Source organism: Chrysemys picta, chromosome 13 (assembly GCF_011386835.1).
Source record: "Chrysemys picta bellii isolate R12L10 chromosome 13, ASM1138683v2, whole genome shotgun sequence".
In the NCBI taxonomy this organism is placed as follows: domain Eukaryota; kingdom Metazoa; phylum Chordata; order Testudines; family Emydidae; genus Chrysemys; species Chrysemys picta.
In genome coordinates this window covers 32681010-32706956 of record NC_088803.1, presented here as the reverse complement: position 1 = coordinate 32706956, position 25947 = coordinate 32681010, and the positions used below count along the sequence as shown (strand labels likewise).

General features: G+C 43.5%; 1 protein-coding gene across 39 annotated transcripts in view; it reads left to right on the top strand.

The window, feature by feature from the left end:
* ARHGAP40 (Rho GTPase activating protein 40) overlaps window positions 1-25947 on the top strand; it is a 73340-nt gene that overhangs the window by 11716 nt on the left and 35677 nt on the right. For 3 of the 39 annotated variants that reach the window (XM_065565819.1, XM_024105073.3, XM_042858278.2), the window contains exon 1: window positions 19325-19607. The exons of 18 other annotated variants lie outside the window; for them this stretch is intronic. In XM_065565819.1, the coding sequence (XP_065421891.1) occupies window positions 19492-19607 (116 nt within the window). In that variant the 5' untranslated portion in view covers window positions 19325-19491. Of the gene's footprint in view, window positions 1-11366; window positions 11550-19235; window positions 19608-25947 lie in introns of those variants that run through there. 18 more of the 39 variants (XM_065565820.1, XM_042858279.2, XM_024105075.3 and 15 more) reach the window with 14 other exon arrangements.

Sequence of the window (25947 nt, the reverse complement as noted above, 5' to 3'; positions counted from 1 at the left end):
ATAGTTGAAATCAACCATTATTATTGCACTTTCTGCTTTAGTAGCCTCTCTAACGTCCCTGGGCATTTCACAGTCATTGCCGCCATCCTGGTCAGGTGGTCAGTAATATATTCCAACTGCCATATTATTTTTATTCAAGCATGGAGTACATATAGATACCATGGTAATCTGTGGGGACTGAACCCAAGACTAGTGTAGGGCAAAAAATGGGTTATTTTGCATAGAAAAATTCAAGTTTTCAGTGAAAAATCAAACAGAATACTTTGTCTGAAAACAGAAGCATTTAGATTCTGAAATTCCACTGCAGTGCATCATGGAAGTTGTAGTTTGGGTGCCTTGCCCTCCTTTTCTCCTCTACAGGCTGGGCTCGCTGATTGGGCTAAATTTCCCAAGATGCACCAATTTCTGCTTCGTTGGATGGCCACGATGCCTCATGGGAGATGTAGTCCAATCGGGAGCCCAGCCTATAGAGGAGAAAAGGACCATGAGGCACTCAAACTACAACTCCCACAGGACACTGCAGTGGCATTTCTGAATTTAAATATTTAGTTTAGCTGAAAATCCCTGATTTCTGACAGAACAATTTCAACCAACCACACCCAGGACATTTGGCCTCAGAAGAACAAGCTGGTGCCAGTAGATCTAAATGATTAGCTGTGTTTCAGTAAGAGGCTTCTATAGTTGTGGGACCTGCTGCACTTGTCTGTCTAGCCCAGGGGTGGGCAAACTACGGCCCGTGGGCCACAACCAGCCCGTGGGACCATTCTGCCCGGCCCCCGAGCTCCTGGCCCGGGAGGCTAGCCCCCAGCCCCTCCCCTGCTGTCCCCCTTCCCCCGCAGCCTCAGCTTACCCCACCGCCGGCACAATGCTCTGGACGGCGGGGCTGTGAGCTCCTGGGACAGTGCAGCTGCAGAGCCGGGCCTGACCCGGTGCTCTGAGCTGCGTGGTGGCGGCAGTGTGGCCTGGCTCCAGCCGGGCAGTGCGGGTGTAGTGCCACCAGCCACCGGTGCTCCAGGCAGCGCGGTAAGGGGGCAGGGAGCAGGGGGTGTTGGATAGAGGGCAGAGGAGTTCGGGGTGGGGGTGTGGATATGGTGGTGGTGGGAAACAGGGTTGAATGGGGGCAGGAGTCCCAGGGGGGCTGTCAGGAATGAGAGGAGGGGTTGAATGGGGTGGCGGGGGTCTGGGGGCAGTCAGGGGACAAGGAGCGGGGGGGTGTGGATGGGGCAGGGGTCCCAGAGGGGCCGTCAGGGAACGGGGGGGTTGGATGGGGTAGGGGTCCTGGGGGGGGGGGCAGATAAGAGGTGGGGGCCGGGCCACGACCCCCTCCCCTAACCGGCCCTCCATACAATTTATGAAACCCAATGCGGCCCTCAGGCCAAAAAGTTTGCCTGCCCCCGGTCTAGCCGCTGCTCTCTGCTGCAAAAGTGACTGTTTCACTGGTGCTGGGTGTACATAGTCTGTGAAACACTTGCAGATGAAAGATGCAACATAACCATCCTCACTTGGATATTAATTTTTGTGATCTGAAAGAGTCTGTGGGTTCAAACAAGCGAATCAGTGTGAGACAGTCCTTTCTGATATGTAGTATTCTGGGTGTGTCTGTGGTTTCCTTAGGCCAACATAGCATTGCAAATACCAGTTTGGTTCATCCTGACAGTGAAATCAGAAGCATCCCGCTGAGAGGCCTTGGAATGGGGAACAAATTCTTTCCGATGCAGAGGGCTTTTATTTTTGGCATGTCTGCATGTTTATGAAGTAAATGTAAATCCTCTAAGAATGGGGATGTGAGCCTTTTAAAATAGTAACGTTTGTTTCAGACGCGGTGTGACTTACCAAAAACATCCTTCCATTGTTGACATGCTAAACAGTATGAGGAGCTTAGACCTAAGGATCCTGATCTAGATTAATAGATTCTAAGGCCAGAAGGGACCACTGTGATTCTCTAGTCTGACCTCCTGTATAATACAGGTCAGAGAACTCCCCCAAAATAATTCCTAATGATATCTTTTTAGAAGAACACTCAATCTTGCTTTAAAAATGGTCAGCAATGGAATTTTTTAAACCGTTCCAGTGGCTAAGCACCCTCACAGTTTAAAAATTTTGCCTTATTTCCAGTCTGAATTTGTCTAGCTTCAACTTCCAGCCATTGAATTGTATTCTACTTTTCTCCGCTGGACTGAAGAGCCCAATATAAATATTTGTTCCCCATTCCGATGCCCACTGAAGTCAATGGACTGCCTCAAATGGCTGTGCATCAGGTCCTTATTGTGTAAGGTAACCAGAAGGCTTTTTGTTTTAACTTGTGTCCTGGGTAACCTTCAGTTCGGGGGGATGCACTATTCTCACAGGGCCCATTGTCTGTGAAAATGTAGTGTCTTTCCGCTCTCTCTTCCCACCCCAGCCTCTGAAAATCAGGCCCTGAGGTTATGTCTACACTGCTATAAAATACCTGCAGCACCAAGTCTCAGAGCCCAGGTAAATTGGCTTAGGCTTGCGGGGCTCGGGCTGCAGGGCTAAACATTTTAGTGTAGACATTTAGGCTTAGGCTGAGGCCCAGGCTCTGAAACCCCGCCCTCCCCCCCCCCCCCCCCCCCCCCGGCCTTATGGGGTTTTGGAGCCTGGGGACCAGCCCAAGCCTGAGTGTCTACAAAGAAATTTTTAGCCCCATAGCCTAAGCCCCATGAACCTGAGTCAACGGGCCTGGGCCAGCTGTGGCCATGCCGGGGGTCTTTTGCAGTGGAAAGTGCACTAGCTTTAAGCCACAGAGACGTTAATGGCAGAGCGAGAACAGAATTCCACTTAATTCCAACCTGCCTCACCATGTATTCAATCTTTAGTTATAATCCATGAGATCTTCTAGGGAGAAACCAACAAGACAACTTTATGCAGAAGAATCAGAGGAAGGATGTCTTTCACCTCATTCGGTAAAGCTATTACGTGCCAGCCACAAGGTTCCTAGTCCAAGTGCCATGTCATGAGATTGGGGATAGATGGCTGTGCTGTTTGAGTAATATCTGTATTGAATTAATGGGAATTAACTACCAGAGAAGTTTTAGAAACAAACAAGCCTGCCATAAGTGCATTGCCATGTGGCAAGGAAAAATGATCAAAGCTTTTTATTTGCTGATGGCTTTGAAATGTCTTGAGTTAGGAACATGATCCTCCCTCCACATGTGCCCATGGAGTATTCATCTTGTATGTATCTGCACACTGTAGCCTAATTTTGTTATACAGATTGACATCTTAAAAAAAAGAAAAAGTAAATGTACTAGTGTCTAAGAAAACCTGGAACATAATTTCTGCATTGCAAAAGTTGAAATACGGCTTTGTGGCACTATACATGTTAATTTTCTGAGGTGGAGGGTGGATCATTATAGATGGATCTGTGAAGAAGCTGTCTATTAGCTATTCAAGATCTTGTTTAGAATGGCGAGAAGCTGATTTGTAACGCTCTCTAGTGAATAGGGATCAGTTTATTCCAAGCGCCACTAGCTCGGGAACAGATGGCCACTGTATAATGGAATTGGAAGGATATCCTTTTTGGGCAACGGATAAACAAATACGCTGATGAAGGTTGTTTTTCTCCGCCAATGTAAATCTCAGACAATGTTAATGTTTGAAATCGCAGCGAGCTCAAGTGGAAGGAAATCCTTGACTACCTTGTGGAAGGTAGGGGTGAGATGCGTATACATCCCTGCAGCTGATCTGAAATGCAGCTGCTTGGCTAAAGCTCCATAATCTCTGGACTTGTTCCAGTGTGTGCAAATGAATGTTAAAAACAAGGAAGTAATGGTAACCGCTCTTGTTTCAAAGGCAGCATTTCCTCTGAAACTAGCAGGAGAGGTAGGTGACTTTTGGGAGCAGTAGAGGAGATAGTTGATGCCTTTAATTCAAGAGTCTCAGGGCTTGATTCATTGGTGCCCCGGCTCCTTTCTGCCAAAGTAACGGAGCTATAAAGTGGTCAGATGATTCCAGCCCAGGGAAATACACCAACTCTATAGGTGCTGAGGTAAGCAGCTGTATGCCAGTTCAAGCTCAGGGAGTATGTTGGGACACAATGTGGGTGCTCAGGCTTCTGGTTTCCAGAACAGCCCCTAGTCTGGAGCCAAGTACAACTAGTGTATACCTCAATGCTGATCTTAACCTGTAACAGGAGCCTAACCAATCCTCAGCATAGAAGAGGCTCAAGAGTGGTGTTAAAACATCTGCTGAGTGTGACCCCTCTCCCCCATTTGATGTAATGGAGTTCTCCTGACTTTGAACAGTACAGTAACATTATCCAACATATAATGTGACAGAACCAAAAACATTCTGATCTGCAGCAGTAACGAGAACTTCTCTGATTTTGGTTTAGTGTGTTACAACTCTGGGTTTTGTTTTCTAACCGCAGTGAAAACAGAAGGTCCGTAGCATTGATCTTTGCTGTGGTAATTTCTGTTCATTGCAAAACTACTTCCTGCAAAGAATTGTAAAAGAAAATTGGAGCCAATCCTGCGTTGGTACTAGAGAGTGCTTAGTAGAATCCCCAGCAGCTTGGTTTGAGAGAGATGGTTTTAGCTTTTCAGACCTGAAACATGACACTCTCAAGTTCTAGCCTGAAAGCAGGTGGGGAAAAAAATGCTGCAAAAATAGCATCACGTTGAACTCGTATTTCACTCATTTTGGGTTTGTCCACGCATCCCTCTGCTCTAAGGCAGGTTAGGAGCCAGAGACAGGAGTGATTGAGTGTTTGAGTTTGCATAGAAGTCATGGGTGGAATGGGGTGTGTGCTAACACACACGTCCTATAACCCTTTGCCTTTAAACCCTTTGGTGGAATGTCCCTCCATTGGTCTGACATGCAGAGGGCTAGCAAGGTGTGACTTATGGATTTTGGAGGAGACAAGATCAGAGTGTAGAAACTGTACCTAGTGCTCTTCTGGCGACAATTTTCCTAGCACGTGGCTTGATGAAGCTTGTAAAGCATCCTTCACTACATGTAAGCTCTTCAGAGCGGGGCCCACATCTTCAGTGTACAGCACCTAGTACAATGATTGTGATTGGAGCCTTTGGATACTACCACAATGTAAATATGAAATAATAATGAAGGGCCTGATTCTCTTTTCACTTACGCTAGTGTGACTCTGTTGACTTCAATTCTGTTCTTATGTCCGTAGTAATAGAATCAGGCCTGAAGTGTTAAGATGGATCCAGAATGTAACGCTTACACATATATTATAAAAATATGACATAAGTATATGCAATAGGGAAGTGCCAGGGAGATGCTTCACTAGAAGATTTTTAAGGGAGGAGGGCAACAAACTCAACTTTTTGTTCCCTAAACTATTTTTAAATTGAGCCACATAAAAATCCCCAAGAACTTTCTTACCCTTAATGGTAGAAAGAAATGGACTTGGATTAAAGCTGTTCCAAAAAAAAAAAAAAAAAAAAAAAGGCTAGTGAGCAATCAAGCCTTCCCCTACCTTGTGTGTCTAGATGTTCTGTAACTTGTGTGTGTTGGATGGGTCACAATCTGCAGAAATCATTGTAAGTTGTTTGTTAATGGTTGGATGAATGGTTGCTCATGGTTACGTTGTCACCCTTGCATCAGGATTTAGAATTTTGAAAACATTTGACAGAGCAGTTGATGGGTCACAACAAGACATGATGCTCAAGAGAAAACACTCTGTACGCTGGGAGTTGCACACACAACTTCCCAAAACTACTGCCCAGGCTCAAGTGCCCACCAGTGGTGGTTTGCACCACCAAATGGCAGTCATTGGTGTGGGCTCTTCTTAAGTAGCATTTATCTGTAGTCAGGGGCAGGTTGTCTGAGGGTGAAGCAAAATTGGGTGTTTTTCTGCTATGTAAGTGGAGTGGTGGATGGATAGCTGTGGGCAGACTAGAGGTACTTCTGTATACCATGGAGTGCTGTGAGTAGCATGGATTTTAGGGGGACCGAAGGGATGAGGCTTGAGGATTCTTTGTTACGTAGATTTTGTTCCTGTACCTGGTGCATTTTTGGGGTTGTTGAAACACTGGGGGGTAGGTGCTTCAGCACTTTAGCTGAGAATAGGGGTTCTGGATAAGACCAAACATGAGGCAAGGCACTGCAGGGTAGAATTAGGAGGGCTGGCTGAACTGGTGTGGCTATAATGCCTGTGATTTCCCATCTGCACCATGGAGAAATGGTTGCAGAGTATAAATGTCCATCTGGGACTTGAGCTAAAGGCATTCCCCTGGTGTTACAAGCAACACTTCTAAGACTGTTGGGACAAACTTTGTTTGCGGATGTATGGTGAAGTACAGGTGTTGTAAGCTAAAAATACTCCAGCCACTGTAGGATTTGTAATGTCTTCCGATTTGTGAATAAATTGGCACCAAGAATGATCTGAATGGATACATTAGTCTTGTAGAAGCTATTTTCAATCCATGTGAATTTCTAGGGCTCAATATATGGAAATATGACCCAATTCACAAAGCACTCTAATAGCCTTTGTAGGTGCTACATGCACAGCACCACTGTCTCTAATAACTATGGACCTCATCCTGCAAACATTTATTACTGTAAACAGTCCCTTTGTCTTCAATTAATGTTGTCTTCTGAGACACTAGTAAGAGAGAGATGATTTCTGCTGCTACAGTTTCTGTGCAGCACTGTGCTGGTGTACAGGGACTGGGGGAGCATTCCAATGTAAGCGTGGCTCCTGGCCAGTCCTAGTGTGTGGGAATGTGCTAGGGGTGAGGCTGTGGGCACAAGGGGCCTGTAGGGGGCATGAGGGAGTGGAGTCCTAGCACAAAGCTCTATTGCCATTCTGAATAGCAGAATTATGCTGGGGCCGCACCAGTTTCCAACTAATCCAGAATCCCAAGAGCACAAAAATGGCTTAAAGCCACCTTTATGCTGTCCCTTCCACACCTAGCTGTGCCTGAGTGTGCTGCACTTCCAATAGGGGAGCAATCACATCCTAAGTGTCTGAAGTTTTGCACACTAGATCTTTTTAAAAATCATTTGAGTAAGCACGTTCTGCTACTACATCACTCATTGCTGGTAAAATAAATACGTGAACTACTTAAAGTCACTAGTGTAGAAGAACTTGAGGTTTTACTAAACTCCAGTACATACTGAAAGCCTTTTGGCAATGGAAAAAAAAAAGAGAGACCTTTGCTATTACTAATACATGATATGGTGTCTTGCCAGAAGAAAACAAACAAAACATTGGTAACATTAAACATGACCAAAGAATTGCTTCTCCAAGGTTACTCTTTGTATATTTGGCAGGTAAGTCATGAGTCCAGTCCTACAGCAGAAATGAGCATCCCATTGCGGTCAATGCAGAGGGCAAGGAAAGGGAAGACTTTGTAAGGTAAAGGAAACACCACTTGGCTGCTGGAGGAGACATCTGTGAATGTAGATAAAAAGATTTGTAACCTTTTGAGCACAACACAAAGTTCACAATAACATTTGAACACAATAAAACATCCGAATGGAGTCACGCACATGTGGGGGAAATATCAATTGTGAAGGACATGCTTTGCTGCTTAGAACTGATGGATTATAACACTTACTAGAGCTGACCTGAAGTTCAGATAGTACAATTGTGATGATGTGCAGGATTTGTGAACTAAGAAACCAATTCACTGCTATAGCATATCTATCTGTGTAATGGATGTGTGCTCATTTAAACTTAATCTAGAGATACCTGAAATTCACGGTGTGTGTGTGTGTGTGTGTGTGTGTGTGTGTGTGTGTGTGTGTGGAGGGGTGGGTTCGTGTGGGGAGAGGGAGGAATTTGTATGGAATGGAATTCTGTCCCCTTGTCCATCTCTAGTACTTCATACAATGTCTTTCATCAGAGAATCTTAAACAAATTAAGCTGCAGAACACCACTGTCACGCAAGTAAGTATTCTTTCCATATTGCACACTGGGTACAGACTGAAGTCTAGGAAGCTTAAGTAACTTTGCAAGACCAGACAGCAAGTCAGCAACAGAACAAGAAGTTGTGGCTTCCAGTTCCTTGCTCTAACCTGTAGACATGTGAGGGATGCAGGATGTTGCATGTTATGTGACAGTGGACAGGAAGTAAAGATATGTGGGTTCTAGTCCAGCCTCTACATTGACCTTCTTCTGTGTAGCCTTGAGCAATCATTTCACCTCTCTGTATCAGTTTTCCAACCTGTAAATTGGGAATAATAGTACTTGCTCTCCATTGTAAAACACTTTGAGATTTATTGATGAAAATAGCTATATCAGATCTTACTATTATGTCATCTCTCTTTAAGGTTTTCACTTCACTTCAAAAACTAAATTCTGTATTTCCGCAGATCACCTATGCAATGTGCCCATCTTGGCTTTCATTAAGATCAATGTAATTCCATTTATCATTTCCCCTAAAATATCTTGAAAAATAAAACTAGAAATTCCACTGAGGGATGTTTTTGAATTGTTGAGGTAGGATTATAAAGATGCGCGGTTATTACTAAGTGATTTGTATCTGATGTCATCTTTCATAGCCCCCTCATGAAACTGGTAGCTGTATTGTGAAAACCACTGTTGCATTCTTATTACAGGTACCGAGAGCGAGCTTGTTCCAGCTGTCATTCTAACAGCTTTTTTGTGCACGATGCAAGGATCTGTCTGGTTTTGTTGAAGACCTAGTGTGGGGTAAACTGAGGCAACCAAGTTGTCTTTAACTGCACAGTTTTCAAAGGAAAAAGGTCAACATGCTAAATATGATGCTGTCCTATGTCGGTCCCAAATCGCTACTGACATGAATAGAAAATGAGGAAAATGAGTGTAAATCTCAGTCATACGACATTTGCCATAAGAAAAGAATTGTATGACTAAGAAAACAATTGAATTCCTCCTCGGGGGCCTGCTCTGGCTCCCACTGGATGGATGGCAAAATTCTTGTGGAGAGGAAGCAGGCTGCAAGTTTAGACATGTAGTCTATGCTAAACCAGTGCAACAGTAATTATGCCTTTGCGCACAAAAATTGGCTGATACTACTTGGAGAGGGGTTCCCCAGCAAGCTTCTAATTTGCAGGCAGAGGACAAGTGATGCAGTTAATAAGGGAGCAGAAGTAAATTGACTTCTTTTTGGGGGTGAGACTAGTGGGCATCAGTGCCCTGGTGAAACTGGGAGTATTGTCCGGAGATGAAAGTTCCCTCAGCTCCTCTGAATTGGAAACAAAACCCTCCCTTGCTTTTGCAGCACAATATGTCCTTTTAAAGTAAATTCTCTCCTTCTGCAGTGAAGAACAGAGCAAGGGCTCTGAGGGCAACCTATGGGGGTGAATGGCAAGGGAGTTAAAGCTGTCTGCGTGCATCAGTTTATCTACTTTTCAGGAGACGGGGGACCCTGTTGACAATGTTAGTAGATGAATGTATTTCTCTCTCTTGTTTGGCACTCCTGTCATACTTTGCTCAGCAAAGAGAGGCTGGCTGGTATCCAAAACCACAAACCAGTGCAGCAGCATTTGCTTCAAAAAACAAACTAGAGAGAAAAATAAAACAAAGTCTGTGTCCAAAAATACTGAGTGCTGGAGGTAACCTTGGCCATGATAACATGTGGGTGCTTGCTTGCTAATTTTCTGTGGGTACTGAGAGAAACAACATCACTCTGGAGAAGCGAATTCAATTTATATTATCTCTTTGTGCATTATTACAAAGCAGAATGCTGGCAAACCAAACCAAACCAGCGGCTGGTTTGGAACAAATGAACAAGCTGCAAGCTGTTTTGAATTCCAGAACGGATTTTGGCACCTAGATAAATTTGTCTTCAAAAATGCAAAAGGGGGAAAGATTGAAGAAGGTGCAATACACTGAGTTTGTAAGAAGTAGCATTTGCTTTTTAAAAAAAAATATCCTGACTTCAAAGTTTGTGCTAGTTCTTGTGTCCGGGTACTGCTCGCAATGGGGTATCTCACTATAGTAATGTTGAGAGATTCAGCCCTCCTCCCTGTGGATAGATTCTCTTTCTCCCTCTTTATAATCCCTGCCTGGATATTATTTCAAATACAATACAGTCACTAGTTGTCGCTTGGCTAGCTCATTTTGGACAATACACAACCTTGCCAACCCTAGAGCAACTGATCCCACATTTACGCAAACAGTGAAGTTACATGTGCAGCTGTGCTCCTTCAGAGTGGTCATTCTTAGCTCTTATCGAATTGTAAACCCCATGGGATGTTTGGAAAATGCATTTACTCACAGTAAGTTGAGCTCATGGTCACCATCCAGGTGTTGCTGAGATTCTTGTAATTATGGGGCAGGAAATAAACCAAATTTCTGTGGTTCATGCTGAGAAGCAGGGCAGCAGGAGAAGAAATAGTGGGTCCATGTATAGCATTGCCCCTCCCTACAGGTCTATCCATCTGGGTACCCCTAGTGTCTCAAGTCTTATAGCGAGGGTCTCCTTTAACTTCTTTGTGGGGGGGGAAATGAAATTAGTGTTTGGAATGTGCTAAGTTGAGAGCTGGAGCCCGAGCTCTGCAGGCTCTTTATCCAGGGAAATGAGTAGGGGGCAGCCAAGAGTAGTGCAAGCTTTCAACACCACACTATGCCAGTCCTAAATCTGGTGTGAAGGGGGTGACCTCTAGGGGGAGAGAGTAGTTTGGTCAGTTCTTGGCTGCTCTGCAGAGGTGACCAGTTATATTGGCGTATTTTGTGATGTGGACTCTTGTCCAATGTGAACTGGACTGAGGCTACTGCACGGAAATTGGATATTTAGCCATTATGGTAAGGGGCTGAACTTAGAGGGTGGAAGGTCCTCTGACCAATTACCAACCCCATCCTTGTATTCTATCTTCAGAAGTTACAGGCAGCATTTCATGTCATCTGGTAGTATGTTCAAAGGGCCACCATTTATTTTTACCGGTATTCCTAAAACTACCTGACTGACTACTAAAAATATGTTTAGCATGCTAGACTGGTGGCTCTCATTCCACTCTGCCATCAGGTTTGTATCTGTCTTGAAGGTACAGCTGGAAAGATATAACCTGATACAAAATATTGTACACCAGGGATAGGCAACCTATGGCACACTTGCCGAAGGTGGCACGCGAGCTGATCTTCAGTGGCACTCACACTGCCCGGGTCCTGGCCACTGGTCCGGGGGGCTCTGCATTTTAATTTAATTTTAAATGAAGCTTCTTAAACATTTTAAAAACCTTATTTACTTTACATACAACAATAGTTTAGTTATATATTATAGACTTATAGAAAGAGACCTTCTTAAAAACGTTAAAATATATTACTGGCACGCGAAGCCTTAAATTAGAGTGAATAAATGAAGACTTGGCACAACACTTCTGAAAGGTTGCCGACCCCTGTTGTACACCATTAACTTCTTTACTGTTGTCTGTTCTTATTTCTCTATGGCTAGGTCTACACTACCATCCTGAATCGTCGGGTAGAAATCGACCTCTCAGGGATTGATTTATCGTGTCCCGTTGGGACGCGGCAATCGATCCCCGAATCGACGCTCTTACTCCACCAATGGAGGTGGGAGTAAGCGCCGTCGACAGGAAGCCGCAGAGGTCAATTTTGCCGCCGTCCCTACAGCGGGGTAAGTCGGCTGCGATACGTCGAATTCAGCTACGCTATTCACGTAGCTGAATTTGCGTATCTTAAATCGACCCCCCCCTGTAGTGAAGACCTGCCCTTTGTGGACGAGTGTGGGGTGTGTTCAACAGCTAGGTAAACAAAGTCATAACCTGTAATCTATTTAAGAGCTGCAGTTTTTTACAGACTTTGAAAAATGCCCTGGAGGCAGAAACTTGTGCAACTAGGTTAGTAAATAGCTTCATTCATCAAAGCAATAGTGGCTTTTATGTATTAGAGCTTCCTTCTATTGTTACAGCTTTTCCTTGGGCAGTGGAAATGTTTTGGGTGGTTTAAATCTCATTATTTACATTAGTGACTAGACATGCATTTGTTTAGATAAACTTTATTGTAGAGCTGCTTACAACTGAACGGAGAGCTTTGGCCTGAGTGTGAAATGATGTCATGAATGGGGCCCAAAAATGATGGTTGCAGAAATGCATTCTCTTAAATAGCGTATGGAAAAATGCAGGAATAATAAAATTGGTGCTGTTTCCTAACAGCTATTTTGCAAGCGTTCTGGTTCCCAGAATGGATGACTGAAACAGGACAGTAACTAATTTTGAGTACAAACTTCTAAGCAAATGTACATTCATGCACAAGTTCCTCAATTTTTGGTGGCCTGAAGTGTCACCAAAAATGAATGCTCCGTACAAACAGGACTGAATCAAATTCAGGGTGCAGAATGTTTTAAAATAAATGTACAAAGTTGGGTCTGAACTACTCACATCGGAATTTAAATAAGCTCTAGTGGCAAAATATCGTAGTGAATGATACAGCATCCCAATACAAGGTATGGGGGCCTGAAGTGTATGACTCAGTGGATTTTTGGTGTAGTATGAGAGAAGACTTTTTTTTTTTAAGGTCCTGATAATTATAATGTTTCTGTGTAACAGCCCCTCCCAGAACAGTTGCTCCCACCTTAGCCTCTAGCATATATACTCTCTTCTACTTACACACACCCTTACCTCTTTGGATGCCTCTCCCCCGAACCCTATTGTATGTGGAAAGTTGCGTGTGATTAAGAAAGAGAAATACAGATTGCAGTTCTACCTTGGGTAGGAGCAATCATGGAAAGCTTTAACTCAAAAGGAGATTGTTTGACAAAGGTCTGAGTAAGTCAACATGGGTGGGTTGTAAAGGAAAAGGTACTTCAACGTTAACTATATCTCTCAAGCCTGGTGACTGCTTTGTTAGGGCAAAAGGTACTTTTATAACTGAAATATCATTGATGTTGTATGCTAAATCTGAATACAATATTTGAAACTCTGGGCTTTTGTGTACAGATGCTTTTCTGCATTTTTTTTCTTGTCTTCACTATTAACTCTTTAGTTCTCATGTGCCACTTTAGAGGCACACTGGGAACAGCAGAAGAGGTGAGAGATTGGTCAGATAATGCTGAGATCACTGGGAATGCAGAGCCTGCTCTGCAGTGCCTCTTCCTGCCCTCTTCTCCATTTCCCCATCCTGCAAATTTTCTTTTCCCCTCTGCTCACCTCCCATGGTATGCAATCTATTCCTGGTGTGTGCAGGCAGCTCCCAGCTTCTGCACTACTTTCAACTGAACAGCACAGCTACAACTGCTGATCGTGTGTTGAATGGACAGAAGTAACTCTGGGTTCCACTACTTGTCTGTAGCTCTCACTCCACCCCATTTTCCCCAGCTGCTAGTGTATTCCCTGACCATCATGCCTTTAAAAAAATAATCATCAATTGCAAGATTAAAGTTTATTTGCATGAAAACAGAATCTGCGCTGCTTTTCTGAATCATCTGCTCCTGCTGTTGATTCTCACTTGAAGTTCTGATTCTCTGTTTGTCACATAACATGTAGGTGCTTTAAAGCAGATTATGAATCCACAAATGGAGGATTATGCCCTCTGATTTACAGTCTTAGGCTGGGATCAGATTGGGTCTTATACATGTCATTGAGCAGGCTCTCACCTGCTCAGTATTTGGATTGAATCCTCCGATTAAAAGCCAGGTGGCTGCATGATGTAAAGTAATGTTGGCGATTCACTGAAGGTGATGCTTTCCTCTCTGAGTCAGCACTGAACTGATGCCCCAGCATAGCATGGGGCTGCGTGAGGTGCCATTTTCCAGATAAAATGTAAAACTAAGATCCTGACTCTTGGAGGAGCTATAGAACCACAAACTTGGGAGCTCCATCAGGTCAAAAAATCTCTGTAGCTGCTTTACTGCTGCTAGTTGGTTACCAATAAATAAACCTCACTGTTACTTTACACTACCGCAAACCACAACTATGCCTCTGTAGCTAGAGCCCTGCAAATTTGCAGATATCTGCTTTATATCTGTGGATATCCTCATCTGCATGTTTGCAGATTGTGGATTGGATGCGGGTACGAATTTTGTATCCGCGCACAGCTCTATCTGTAGCATCACTCTGAGAACAAGCAGAGACTCGGATAATCTTATCCATCCATCACACAGGCTCATCTCATTACGGACTACAAAAACTATAATTACTACTTAATCTTAATAAGGATGTGTGGATGGATAGATAGTGTAGCTTGAGGTTTCTCCTGATCTCTGATGAGGAGCAGGGGGAAGAGCTAAAATTACTTGGATGACTTAAGAAAATGTTAAGTCTCTAGTGTTAATGGGCACTCTGTAAAATGTAAATAGGAGCCTTCGCTTGGAATTTCCAGGCTTTCTAACCTTTGTGCTTTTTGAGCAAAGGACCTCATTCTCTTTTATGGGATTTCAGCTGACCTGACAGACTTTCACGCTTCACTCCAGGTAAACACTGTCTTTCACTTGGAAGCATATATGAAGTCCGAATTGTTAAAAGGCGCTCTACAATATCTGTTTCTGCTGTTGCTTCTAACGGCTTGTCTTCATGACGAAGTTAACTGGAGTGGTGCCCTTAACTTGAGTCCCGTGCCCACGCATGCTCTTAACTGAAATATGGTGGTGATTTTTGACTCAAGTTGGCTGGCCCAAACAGTGGTATAGGCTACCGCTCGAGTTAGCGCACCCCGTCAGCTTCTAACACGACTGACCAGCAGTGTGGATGCAGGCTAACACCACTACCCAGTAAGGTGTTGCACCATCTGAAACTGTTCTTGCAGAGCTCATCCTGCAGGAGCAAAACTCTCTCACAGGAATGTAGCTACAGAGATCTTGGGGGTTGCACATGAGCTTACCCGGAGGCTTCAACCCTGTGGGGCATGTGCAGTCTGCTTGACTGAACCTCTTATTGTGCCCTTCACTCCCCCCACCCCATACTCCCTTAGTGAAATCAGGGTTTACTGGTATTGGCCAACTCGTCTGAAAACATTTTGTGCGGCATTGGAAAGCCACTAAGCAGCAACTCATGTTTTGAAGCTGGAGTCACCTATATTGTTAACAGCAGAATCCCGGTGCTGGGCTGCACTTATGACTCATTCAAATGCTCTCAGAAGCCAGAAATGAATTCTTGTTTTTTCCTTTTGGCTTCATCTTTTTTTTTTCCGTCTAGAAGATGCATGACTGAGGATGCGCGTGAGGGGCCTGGTTCTGAACCCAATTTGGCTTTATACCTGTGTAATCCCACTGACTTCACTGGAGAGATTCCTGATTCTCAGTGGTGTGAGATCAGAGTCAGAACAGTGGAGTTGCACCCAGAGTACAAGCTTAGCAGGCGGTGTGACTTTCTATCCTTTTTTGGAAAACATTACACACGAATTATCCCTCCCAGATGCCAGCAAGTCACCAACTTTAATGCAGAAAGGAATGAATACGGGATAGGTTGAACACTTTCACCCAGTTGGCCGCATATAAAATGTGGAGCAACTCTGAGGTGCATACATGTACCCATGTTATTAAACTCAGTTTTGAAATGTTGTGCACAAGCTGCTCTGCTCCCAGGAATTAAGTTACATAAACAAATTGAAACTTGTTCCTGTTTCAGTACATCCTATGTACTCTAAACTCTTCCATTTTGTAACTTACCTGATTGAACTATCGTCTTGTATAGTCACTGTCCGTTTAAAAACCCAGGACTGTGAAGCTAGTTTGTATTATTATTATTATTGGGTATCCTGCAGACAACTTGTATTATTGGAAAACCAGTTTGGCAAGGGCAAGACATGTTGAGGCTGCCTACAAGTGCTGGGAGAAGGCGTCTGTAGGGTGTGACGTGCCCTCTGTTCTTTCAGCAATGGTAGTTATGTGCACCTGTTTTCTTTCATAGGAATTTTAAGGGGGAGCCGTAGAGGGATATTCTAAAAGGCAAAGAAAAGGCTGTGAATTTTACAGCTTGTGTCAGAGCACGGTGCACTTGGCATGAGACCTCTTGTGGGACAGATCATTGAAGCCAGTGCAGCAACTGAGGGAGTGATGCCAATTGACATCCACTGAAGATCTGGCCCATTGATTACAAATTGTTCTCACTTTGCAGGAGTATAGGTTTTGTAGAAGCATCTCGTGTATGTATCTGGGTTCGAGTGGAGAATTGAATTCCTTTCCCTGGCTTTTGTGGATTAGCCAGATTTGTAATTTTGGTTGTTGGCCTATTGGATTTAATTTGATAGTACTCTGTGTAATTTATCTTTTGCTGTTGTGAAAGCTATAGTTAAGATGGCATCTAGGCTTTTATTATACCCTCCCATTTTCACATGCTCAGTAGCGTTTGAAAACATTCTCCTGTCTGTCTTGCATGTTTGAGGAAAACCCCTAAACTACAAAAAGGTGGGGGGAGGGACCCTTTTAAAAATAAACTTGAAGATGTCTTATGTTCACAAAGCACTCAAAAGTGGTTGAATCTGTTCAGTTGAAATGTTTTGGGGGCTAGTCTTACGTGTGAATAAATAAATCAAATGGGAGCTGTGAGACAAAACACAACCCGAAGGGGCACAACCCTATTGTCTATCCTATAGGAAAGCAGGTCACCTCACACTAACAAGACTAAAATTAGTGAAAATCACTGCTGTAAGCAATCTGAGTGAAGACAAAGGGAGCAGATCTATTGAGCAAGATGTTACCATTTTACATAATTGCTCTTCATCTGAGTGGTCTTATGTAGTTCGTGAAGACTCTTTCCCCTCTCTTCAGCTGACCGTTCGTAGTGTGGAATCACTGCAAAATTAAAATAGAAGCTTATAGATTTTTTTTTTAATTTTAGTTATGAAACAAATCTGTGAGAGCTTGGGAGGGAAGTCCTGTGAGGAGTGATGTGTGCTTGGGTGTAAGAAGCTGAAAGAACTTTGTATAGAATGCAATATGTGCAGCCTTCATTTGGTAACTAGAAATCAGTAACTTTTTTTTGTGATAGACCAGCCAGAGGGAACATAAGAACGGCCGTACCGGGTCAGACCAAAGGTCCATCTAGCCCAGTATCCTGTCTACCGACAGTGGCCAATGCCAGGTGCCCCAGAGGGAGTGGACCTAACAGGTAATGATCAAGTGATCTCTCTTCTGCCATCCATCTCCATCCTCTGACAAACAGAGGCTAGGGACGCCATTCCTTACCCATCCTGGCTAATAGCCATTAATGGACTTAACCACCATGAATTTATCCAGTTCTCTTTTAAACGCTGTTATAGTCCTAGCCTTCACAACCTCCTCAGGTAAGGAGTTCCACAAGTTGACTGTGCGCTGCGTGAAGAAGAACTTCCTTGTATTTGTTTTAAACCTGCTGCCTATTACTTTCATTTGGTGACCTCTAGTTCTTGTATTATGGGAATAAGTAAATAATTTTTCCTTATCCACTTTCTCCACATCACTCATGATTTTATATACCTCTATCATATCCCCCCTTAGTCTCCTCTTTTCCAAGCTGAAGAGTCCTAGCCTCTTTAATCTCTCCTCATATGGGACCCGTTCCAAACCCCTAATCATTTTAGTTGCCCTTTTCTGAACCTTTTCTAGTGCCAGTATATCTTTTTTGAGATGAGGAGACCACATCTGTAGGCAGTACTCGAGATGTGGTCATACCATTGATTTATATAAGGGCAATAATATATTCTCAGTCTTATTCTCTATCCCCTTTTTAATGATCCCTAACATCCTGTTTGCTTTTTTGACCGCCTCTGCACACTGTGTGGACATCTTCAGAGAACTATCCACGATGACTCCAAGATCTTTTCCCTGACTTGTAGCTAAATTAGCCCCCATCATATCGTAGAAATAGGGAACTTCACTGGGCATTGGATCAGGCTCTAATTGAACAAGAAAGTTGATGTCTCTCAGCATGTATTGCAGATATGAGAGCGCTCCAGGTTTGGGCTCAGTTATTTTATTTTTATGAGAAAAAATTGTATCTAATCAACAATTAACATTCATTCTGTTAAGCTCCAAGAATTTCAAAAGGACAAATTCTTCAACAGGACAGAAGAGAGGGTAATTTTTATACTTTTATGAAAACTGGAAATGTTCCCCTCCTAGCTAGTATTAATGCCCAAGCGAGAGACTTACTGAATTCTACAGTTGGGTTGTGGTGAAATTCACCCGGGTGCAGGGAATCTGCACATAGCTCCATGCCTCACTCAGTTCCTAAGTTAGCCCTGCGGAGGGACGGCAATGTGGGTAGAGTGCCACATGTTGCTGCCATGGGCCACGTTTGCCTACAGTGAATTAACTAGTGCAGGCTGGCCGCTAGATCTAAATTTATGCAGTTCCAGTGGTTAGGAATCACCCACATAGGGTCTATAGTTACTAGTACACAGGTTGGAATAGTGGCTGTGTTAATAAGTAGAAGAAATCCACAAATGAGATTCCTTAGCATACTCTTACTTTAAATATTGAGTCCTTCTGAGGAAATTCAATTGGTGGTGCCCCTTCTCTTGACCCAATAATAATGAGAATGACCCATAGAACCATTAGTGCTAGGAACATCGGGAAGATCTGTTAGTATTTGACAAGCCTCACATGGCTTCACTGAGTAAATTTCAAATGTGATTTTATTTTTCTATAAGATTTGCAGCGGAAAACAAACACTGAAAATCAGACAGGAAAAATCTCAGAACAATTGAGGATGGAAGGTGGAAAGAAGAAAGCTGATGAGGGAATATGACTGCTTTATCCTTTCCCCCTCTCCTGTCATATATTGCTTGTCTTAAATGAGTTTTAGGGCCTGGGATTTGCATCTTGCCATATGTTTGGTTGCATGTTGTTGATACTACTGTCATCCAGTTAATACTGCTCTTTACACTCCTAACTCATCAAGAAATAGGTTCAGAACATGATACCAAAGCTTGGAACAGCCATATAACTGTCTTTCCCCTCTTCTCCAAGAGTTCTTGGGCTTCAATTTGTGCACTTGTTAATGCATTCTATCTACCAGAGGTCAGATGACATTCTCATTGGGGTTACTGAAAGGCTAACGTATCCCAGTCTGTGAGGACCCTTGGTACAGTTCAAGTGGATTGATTGTTCACTGCTACTTATGCCACTCATGGGAGTTACTTTTCACATGGTTAAAATTTTAGTTATCGTTTAACCAACCCTGGTTTGGGCATGTTCCCTGTCTGATTTGCATCAGTTATGTGGAAAATGGTAGAGCGAACAATTTCTCTAGATCTAAATGCATAGCCACACAATTTTCAAATGCTAGAAGCTGGTTTCACTATGTCCTTCAGGTATGTATTGCATTCCCAGCCAGGACAGATGATTATAACTCTTGGACAGGCTGCATAGCTGTATATTTAAAGTCACAGGTATGTTTACCATGATTTTATTACATCAGTCTAGCTGGGTGGATGAGAAGAGGAGGAGGGAATTACCATCCAATTAGCAGAGTTTCTGCAGCATGAGTAGGTGGTGCTGTGGTTTTGCTTTCTTTGCAATCAGCTGCAGATGTAACACAAGGAATAACAGCAACTCCCTTGCTCTGTGACTGTCAAAGGCACACGGATGGACTACTGCTGCTGAAAGAAAGCAAACATTGATTCCTCTTGTAACCAAGACCATGGATAAACTTGGAAAGCCTGGTTCTGGGTTTGCCAGAACTCGGATTCCCAGGCCTCAAATTGTATTCCATTCCATCCAGCCTCCTTCCCATTCTCAGGTCTCTGGCATTTGCAGGTACGGAGTGCTCACATTTTTGACTTTATTTTTTTTACTATGCATTTAAGTTTTGTTCAGAAAGCAGGATGTAGAGGTAGAACAATAATGCACCCCAGTAGAATATACAAATGAGTGGAAACAAGGTGAAACCCTAATGGGAATATGAACAAGAGTAGTTAAGAATTCCATTTGGCTATCTTGATCTTCCAAAATTCTCCTATAGCATTTTAATTTAAATCACTGTCACATAAGTACACTTCTTGGCTCTGAGTTCTTGTATGAAACAGAATAAACCTTCAGAATCAATGCAGCAAACTTTATAAAAGACGGGGGTGGGGAGTGGGGAGTGGGAAGCATCACGGGGGACTAACTTATAGCATCTGAAAACTTCCTTATCCAAGATTCAGAAATAAAACGGCATTTGTAATCATTTGGTCATAAAAGATTATTCTCTATATTTGTCAGTGAAACTGAACACAGGAGACCGGAATGGTGTGGTTTTTTTGTACAATGTGTAGTGTGTGTATTAGTGAGTCTGTTGCACTAGTTTACAACATAATTTATTACTAGATCAGATTGTTCTACGTTTGACAGAGTTACTCTTGTTTTGACCTGCTGCATCATATCAGAGCATCTTTTACTGGATTCGGGTAGTTAGCTAGCTTACCACTTTGTATCTAGACTATACACCGGCTGGAAAGAGACCTTCTATTTAAAAATCATGCTTCTGTTTGAAAATGTTTTATTGTTAGAATGAGCAGGGTAGATTATCTGAAAGGGTTTACCGGAAAATGTATGTTTCTCTGTTTTCAGTTTGTTTGCTTTTGAAGTTCACAGTACTTTGTGTGGTCTGTTTTGCTGTATAATCGGTCTGTTTGAGTCTTTCACATAGCAACAAAGGAAGAGAACAAAAAACATGTTTGTAAAAACCGTTGGGGGGGGGGGGAACACTACTTTAGATTCCACATTTTAAAAAAAATGGACTAGATTCTAAGTCAGCAGTATCTCTTTGAGACAGTTGAGGGTTTTCTTTTAAGACCATTGGCTACTGAATATTTTGAACTCTTGGTTTTTCAAAAAAACCACTTAGCCACCTGTTTTGTAATTCTCCAGACTACCAACATAATACTTGTATTGCTCAATCTGAAGGTGTTGGAGTAGAAGTAGTTCTCATTAAATCCAAACAATAGGTTGAAGGCAGAATGCCAGGTGTTAGAAACACTCATTCAGGTCCAGCCATCATGTAAACTACTTAACTCTTGTATAACTAATCTCTCTACAGTAGTCTTATAGACCTAGAATTTGATTGCTGTACAATGAAGTGATGTTTGTGAAATGATGTGCCGAAAATCCCAGTGTTCATATTAATTGTTTTTAATTATCCATTGTTCCTGCAGAGGTAACTATGGAATGTGTATTGGATAGGTATCTTAATGACAGTCATTTTACCCAGTATGGGGGGTGCCTTGTATATGTCTCCCCCTTATCTGTCGTTTCACCTATCCATCGCTCATCAATAGGGGAACGTGTTCCAATTTGTATCAGTTCCGATCCGCATATCCATCGCTTCATCTTTTGTGTGGCTTTTCTTTGGGTGCTTCCCCCGGTGTTCAGGAGGCCCTGGGAGGGAGGGGAAGGAGTGGGGATGGGGCGCGCTCGGAAGAGGGGGTGGAACAAGGCTGGGGTGGAACAAGGCTGGGCGGGGGGGTTGAGGGGGGGGGGGAAGAAGCGGCGGGGTGGGCCATTATTTCTTATGGGGAAAAATTCCCTGGTATCTGTTGTTTCAGTATCTGTCACCCTTTTCAGGAATACAACCACAACGTATACCCCTTGTAATGGTACCCTTGTTACCATTCCTCTCAAGCAATCTTGGAAAAGAGCTATTGATCCAGCTTTCCTTCCCTGAGTGCACCTCCCCCTATTACTTCTAACCCTTCTATTTAAATCTGGCAGACAAAGGCCATGTGTGAGTATTGGTGAGTTCCCTATTCTGCATGCTGGAAGCCAGTTGCTTTGCATTCTCTGAGCTCTAGAACTTGCTTAGTGACATTCCGTGAGATGACCAAGCTGCACACAGAAACTGTTCATGCATCGTGAACAATGGTGAGGTTAACCTGTCCTTGGCAGTTGCTTTTGCTAAACGTCTGAGAACAGTTACCAAGCTATGGAATCTTCTGTCTCTGTGCAAAATCAACATTTTTTACTGTTTCAGCATATGCCACTGAAAAAGTGCAGTCAACCCAGCTATGTCGCTCGGGGTAAAAAATACACACCCTTGAGCCACGTAGTTAAACCAACCTAACCCCACAATGTGGAGCATGCTAGAAGAATTCTTCTGTTGACATAGCTACTGCCTCTCGGGGAGGTGGATTAACTACAGCAGTGATTCCCAAACTTTAACAATCTGTGAACCCCTTTCACTAAAATGTCAAGTCTTGCAAACCCCCTCCTAAAAATGAATATTTCCAGGGATTTTCTCCTCTACATGAGTATAATTCATAAAAGCGGTGATCTTGGACATATAAAATTTGTTTTTATGATATGCTTATTACACACTATTTATTATTAATTATTATTTATCATTACAGTAATTTTATTACATTATGAAAACAGCAACACTCTTCCAAGATCTCATTTTCGTAGCATGTATCATTTTGAATAAGCCTGTTATGAGACAAGGCTCCTATGTTTCATCAAGGAGTATCAGATGTGAAACAGCATGAAGGTATTTAAGATGCCAACTCAAAGAGTTCCTCCTACACAAGCATTCAGGTCTTGAGCAGCCCAGGCAAACAATGCACGTTACAACAAAGCTTAAACTTGTTCTTCATAATAATTTTAAAAACAATAGTAGCTGCCTAATTAATTTTAAAAACAGCAAAAAATATCCACCTCCCTTTCCATTTCTTATAAGGAGTCTTGAAGTTTAAATCTCCTCAGTGTGATAGATCTGCTTGCTTTGAAATGCGTAGTTCTCAGAAGTCCAGGGGCTCCAGGCTGCTGGCCCCGTGCTGCCCGGGGCCCTAGGGACAGCTCTGTCCACCATTAGGGAATTTTTTCCAGAGAACCCCCTGTAACATTTCGTGAACCCCAGTTTGGGAACCACTGAACTACAGCAATTGGAGGATCCCTCCTGTCACTATAGTGAATGTGTACACTGAAGCACTACAGTGACGCAGCTGTGCCACACTTTGTTTAAGTGTAGACGTAACCTGAGCAATCCAAGTAAGGAGCTTATGTTTCGGCCCTTCCTGTTTTCCACTGTCCCTAAATCTCTTAAGCATGGAGCTTAACTCGATCCTTCAGTGTATCCTTCTCTGGTCCTTTTTTTTTTTTTTTAATGCTGTTGGTCAGCAGTTAATTCATGTACCTTCCTTGTAACCTCTTGCCAATTTTTTCCCAGCATTCCTGAGCAGTAAACTATGCTTATCTATTCTATCTGATTTAATGCACAGTGAAATTGGCCAGCTTCTAGAATGAGTTGCAACAGGAAATGACTGGCGCTGGTGAGTTATTTCATAGTAATTACTACACCGATTAAGTAGGTGTTCAGCACTGGAGTAGTTGTAAGGCAAATTAGAAACGTACTAACCACATGTGATATGTATCTTTGTAATTCCAAGGAGGCCTTCCTTTAATAAACGAAGGCCAAAACAGAAAATAATCCTTGGTGTACCCTCCTAGCACTATTTGCCCAAGGATCTCAAAGCATGTTAACACACAGACTAGCTTTCCCACAGAGAGACCAATAACTTGTCCCTGTACACATAGGAAGGCTGAAGTACACAGAGGTTAAGTGTTTTGCCCAAGGTTGCACAGCAGAGATGGGACTAGAACCAAGCTCACTTACTCTAACAAAGAGGCAACATGGTCCACAGGTTGGAGCGGAAGTCTAAGAGCTAGGATATTTTGACCCTCTGGCTTTTGTCAAATGACTGAAATTCTGTGTCCCAGTTACCTTATTTACCTTATGTGTGATGTGAAGTAGATCATCATTACTCCCACTTGTGGGTAGGATGGTAAATAAATCATAGTTGGTTGTGTGATTGCAGAGTGGATAAATTGATTTTAAAAAATCATTTTTTTATTTAATCTTAACTAAATGCAGGTTTACTTAACCTATTTAAGACTAAGTTTGAAATTAACTTACGTTAAGTCCAAAAATTATTATAATCTATTAAAATCCATTTCAATTAAATTCAGAAAATAATATCAAGGAGTACATGTTTGTTGCCATATTTTAAAGAAAGTCAAAACACTGAACTGTTGGAAGAGGTTGCGTGTGCCAGCTTTTGACAGCAGTAACCCCCTTTGCTGGTACAGAGAGAACATTTTCTTCAGTCCAGTTTATTCAACTAGTTAAATCCAATTGAGAGTTGAGAAAGCAGGAAAGCTTTCTAATCCAATCCATGAATAAAAAGTAGGCGTGAGCGGATGAAATCTACCAGTTCTGAAATCTTGAAGGACATGGTGGCCAGAAACAAGCAGTTCACTTCGCTAACTACAATAATACTTCCTTTGTTTAATAAATCACTTTTAAATGCAAAATGAGTCTTGATTTTTTTCCCCTACAAATTGATTTTTTCATATGTATCGATTATGGTTAAGGTAGTTTTATTTAATAGTGGTGTGCAAATCTCCTGTTTCCTTCACCTCTAATTTGGTTATTTCCTTTCTCACCACCACACCCTGGGTGTGTAATGGTAGCTTTCTTGGGATGAAGCCCAGAAAGGAGAGGACTGAGGTGCAGTTTCCCAGGGCTCGGGTAATTGAGCATGAAAGTTTGACTTGCTCTTACATTGGCACGGCTGAAATGGAAATGGAGATTGGAGCGGTTTAGATTTGGAACAGAAAACATTTTTGTTGCTTGGATGCAGGAGTACAAGTTGATCTGAGGATGCGCTTGTAGGCAAATTTAGGCCTCATAGTTCACCACCTCATGTAGACAGGGCAAGGTAGTATTTTGCCCACTATGTTCTCTCCCTGATCTGGGCAGGGTTGTGGGATGAGAGGCCAGCAGTTGGGGCATGCTCTCCTTTTCCTGGAGAAGACTCAGCCAGAGCAGGGGGAGAATTGCACAGATGAGTCAGTGCACGCGGTAGGTATGCCAAGCCTGTGGAACACTTATTGTCTAAGGAGGCTCCCTGTGCAAGTGAAGAAACTGCTTTAAAAGTACAGCACAATACTACATTCAGCTGACAGAAGGAGGCAGTCAGCCGGCATTGCACTCTTATTTCTGTTGTGCTGAGGGATCATCAGTGGGCTGGAAACATGCTTCCACAATGAAAAATGTGCTTGACACCAGGATGAAGGCAGCTGAAGCAGAGAATGCCAGCTCCTGAGCTGTTCCCAGTGTAGAGGAAGGCCATGCTGAAGCAACTGTCATGTCTCTGAGCAAAAACTATAATCCCATAGGCAGATGGTGGTAATAAAATCCCAGCTACTGTTGCTAGTGCCTGAGAGTGGCAAGTCTACAGTCTTCTGGCCAAGCAACCTTGATAAAGTATTTTGACACAAGCATGAATGCTGTGGTTCCCCTGGGCTGTGGATGACCTGCATGTAGCATGTCAGGGGAGGTATGTGCAAAGCTGGCTTAAAGCTCATCTTTGCATTGCTCTGCAACTGGTGCCTCTTGTTCTGCAGAGCTGATCCAGCCGTGCTGGGTTAGAGAACCCTGGAGGCAGCTCGAACTTTCACTGGCTTCAAACAACAAGTAGAGGATCAGCATAGCCTAGAGCAGGGGCGGGCAAACTTTTTAGCCTGAAGGCCTCATCAGGTTTCAGAAATTTTTATGGAGGGCTGGTTAGGGGAGGGGGTTGTGGCCTGGCCCCCACGTCCTATCTGCCCCCCCCCGGACTTCTGCCCCATCCAACCCCCCCCCGACGGCCCCCCGCCCGGGACCCTTGCCCCATCCACACACCCCTGTTCCCTGACTGCTCCCCGGACCCCTGCCCCCCCCCCCATCCAACCCTTCCTCTCATTCCTGATGGCCCCCCAGGACTCCTGCCCCATCCTGCCCAGAGCATTGTGCCGGCAGCGGAGCGAGCGAGCTGAGGCTGTGGGGGAGGAGGAACAGCAGAGGAGGGCCAGGGGCTGGCTAGCCTCCCGGGCCAGGAGCTCAGGGGCCTGGCAGGACGGTCCCACAGGCTGGAAGTGGTCTGCGGGCTGTAGTTTGCCCACCTCTGGCCTAGAGGAATCTTGACCTGCCCCTTTTCCTTGAAATGCCAGCAGTAGAGGAAGGGCAGTATGGAAGCCCCTACACCGGCTATGGCTTTGAAGGCTCGCTCTTGCACTGGGTCGATCCTCCCTGAGCTGATTATACTGGCATTAAGGCCAGACTCATTAGTGATGTAGTGTA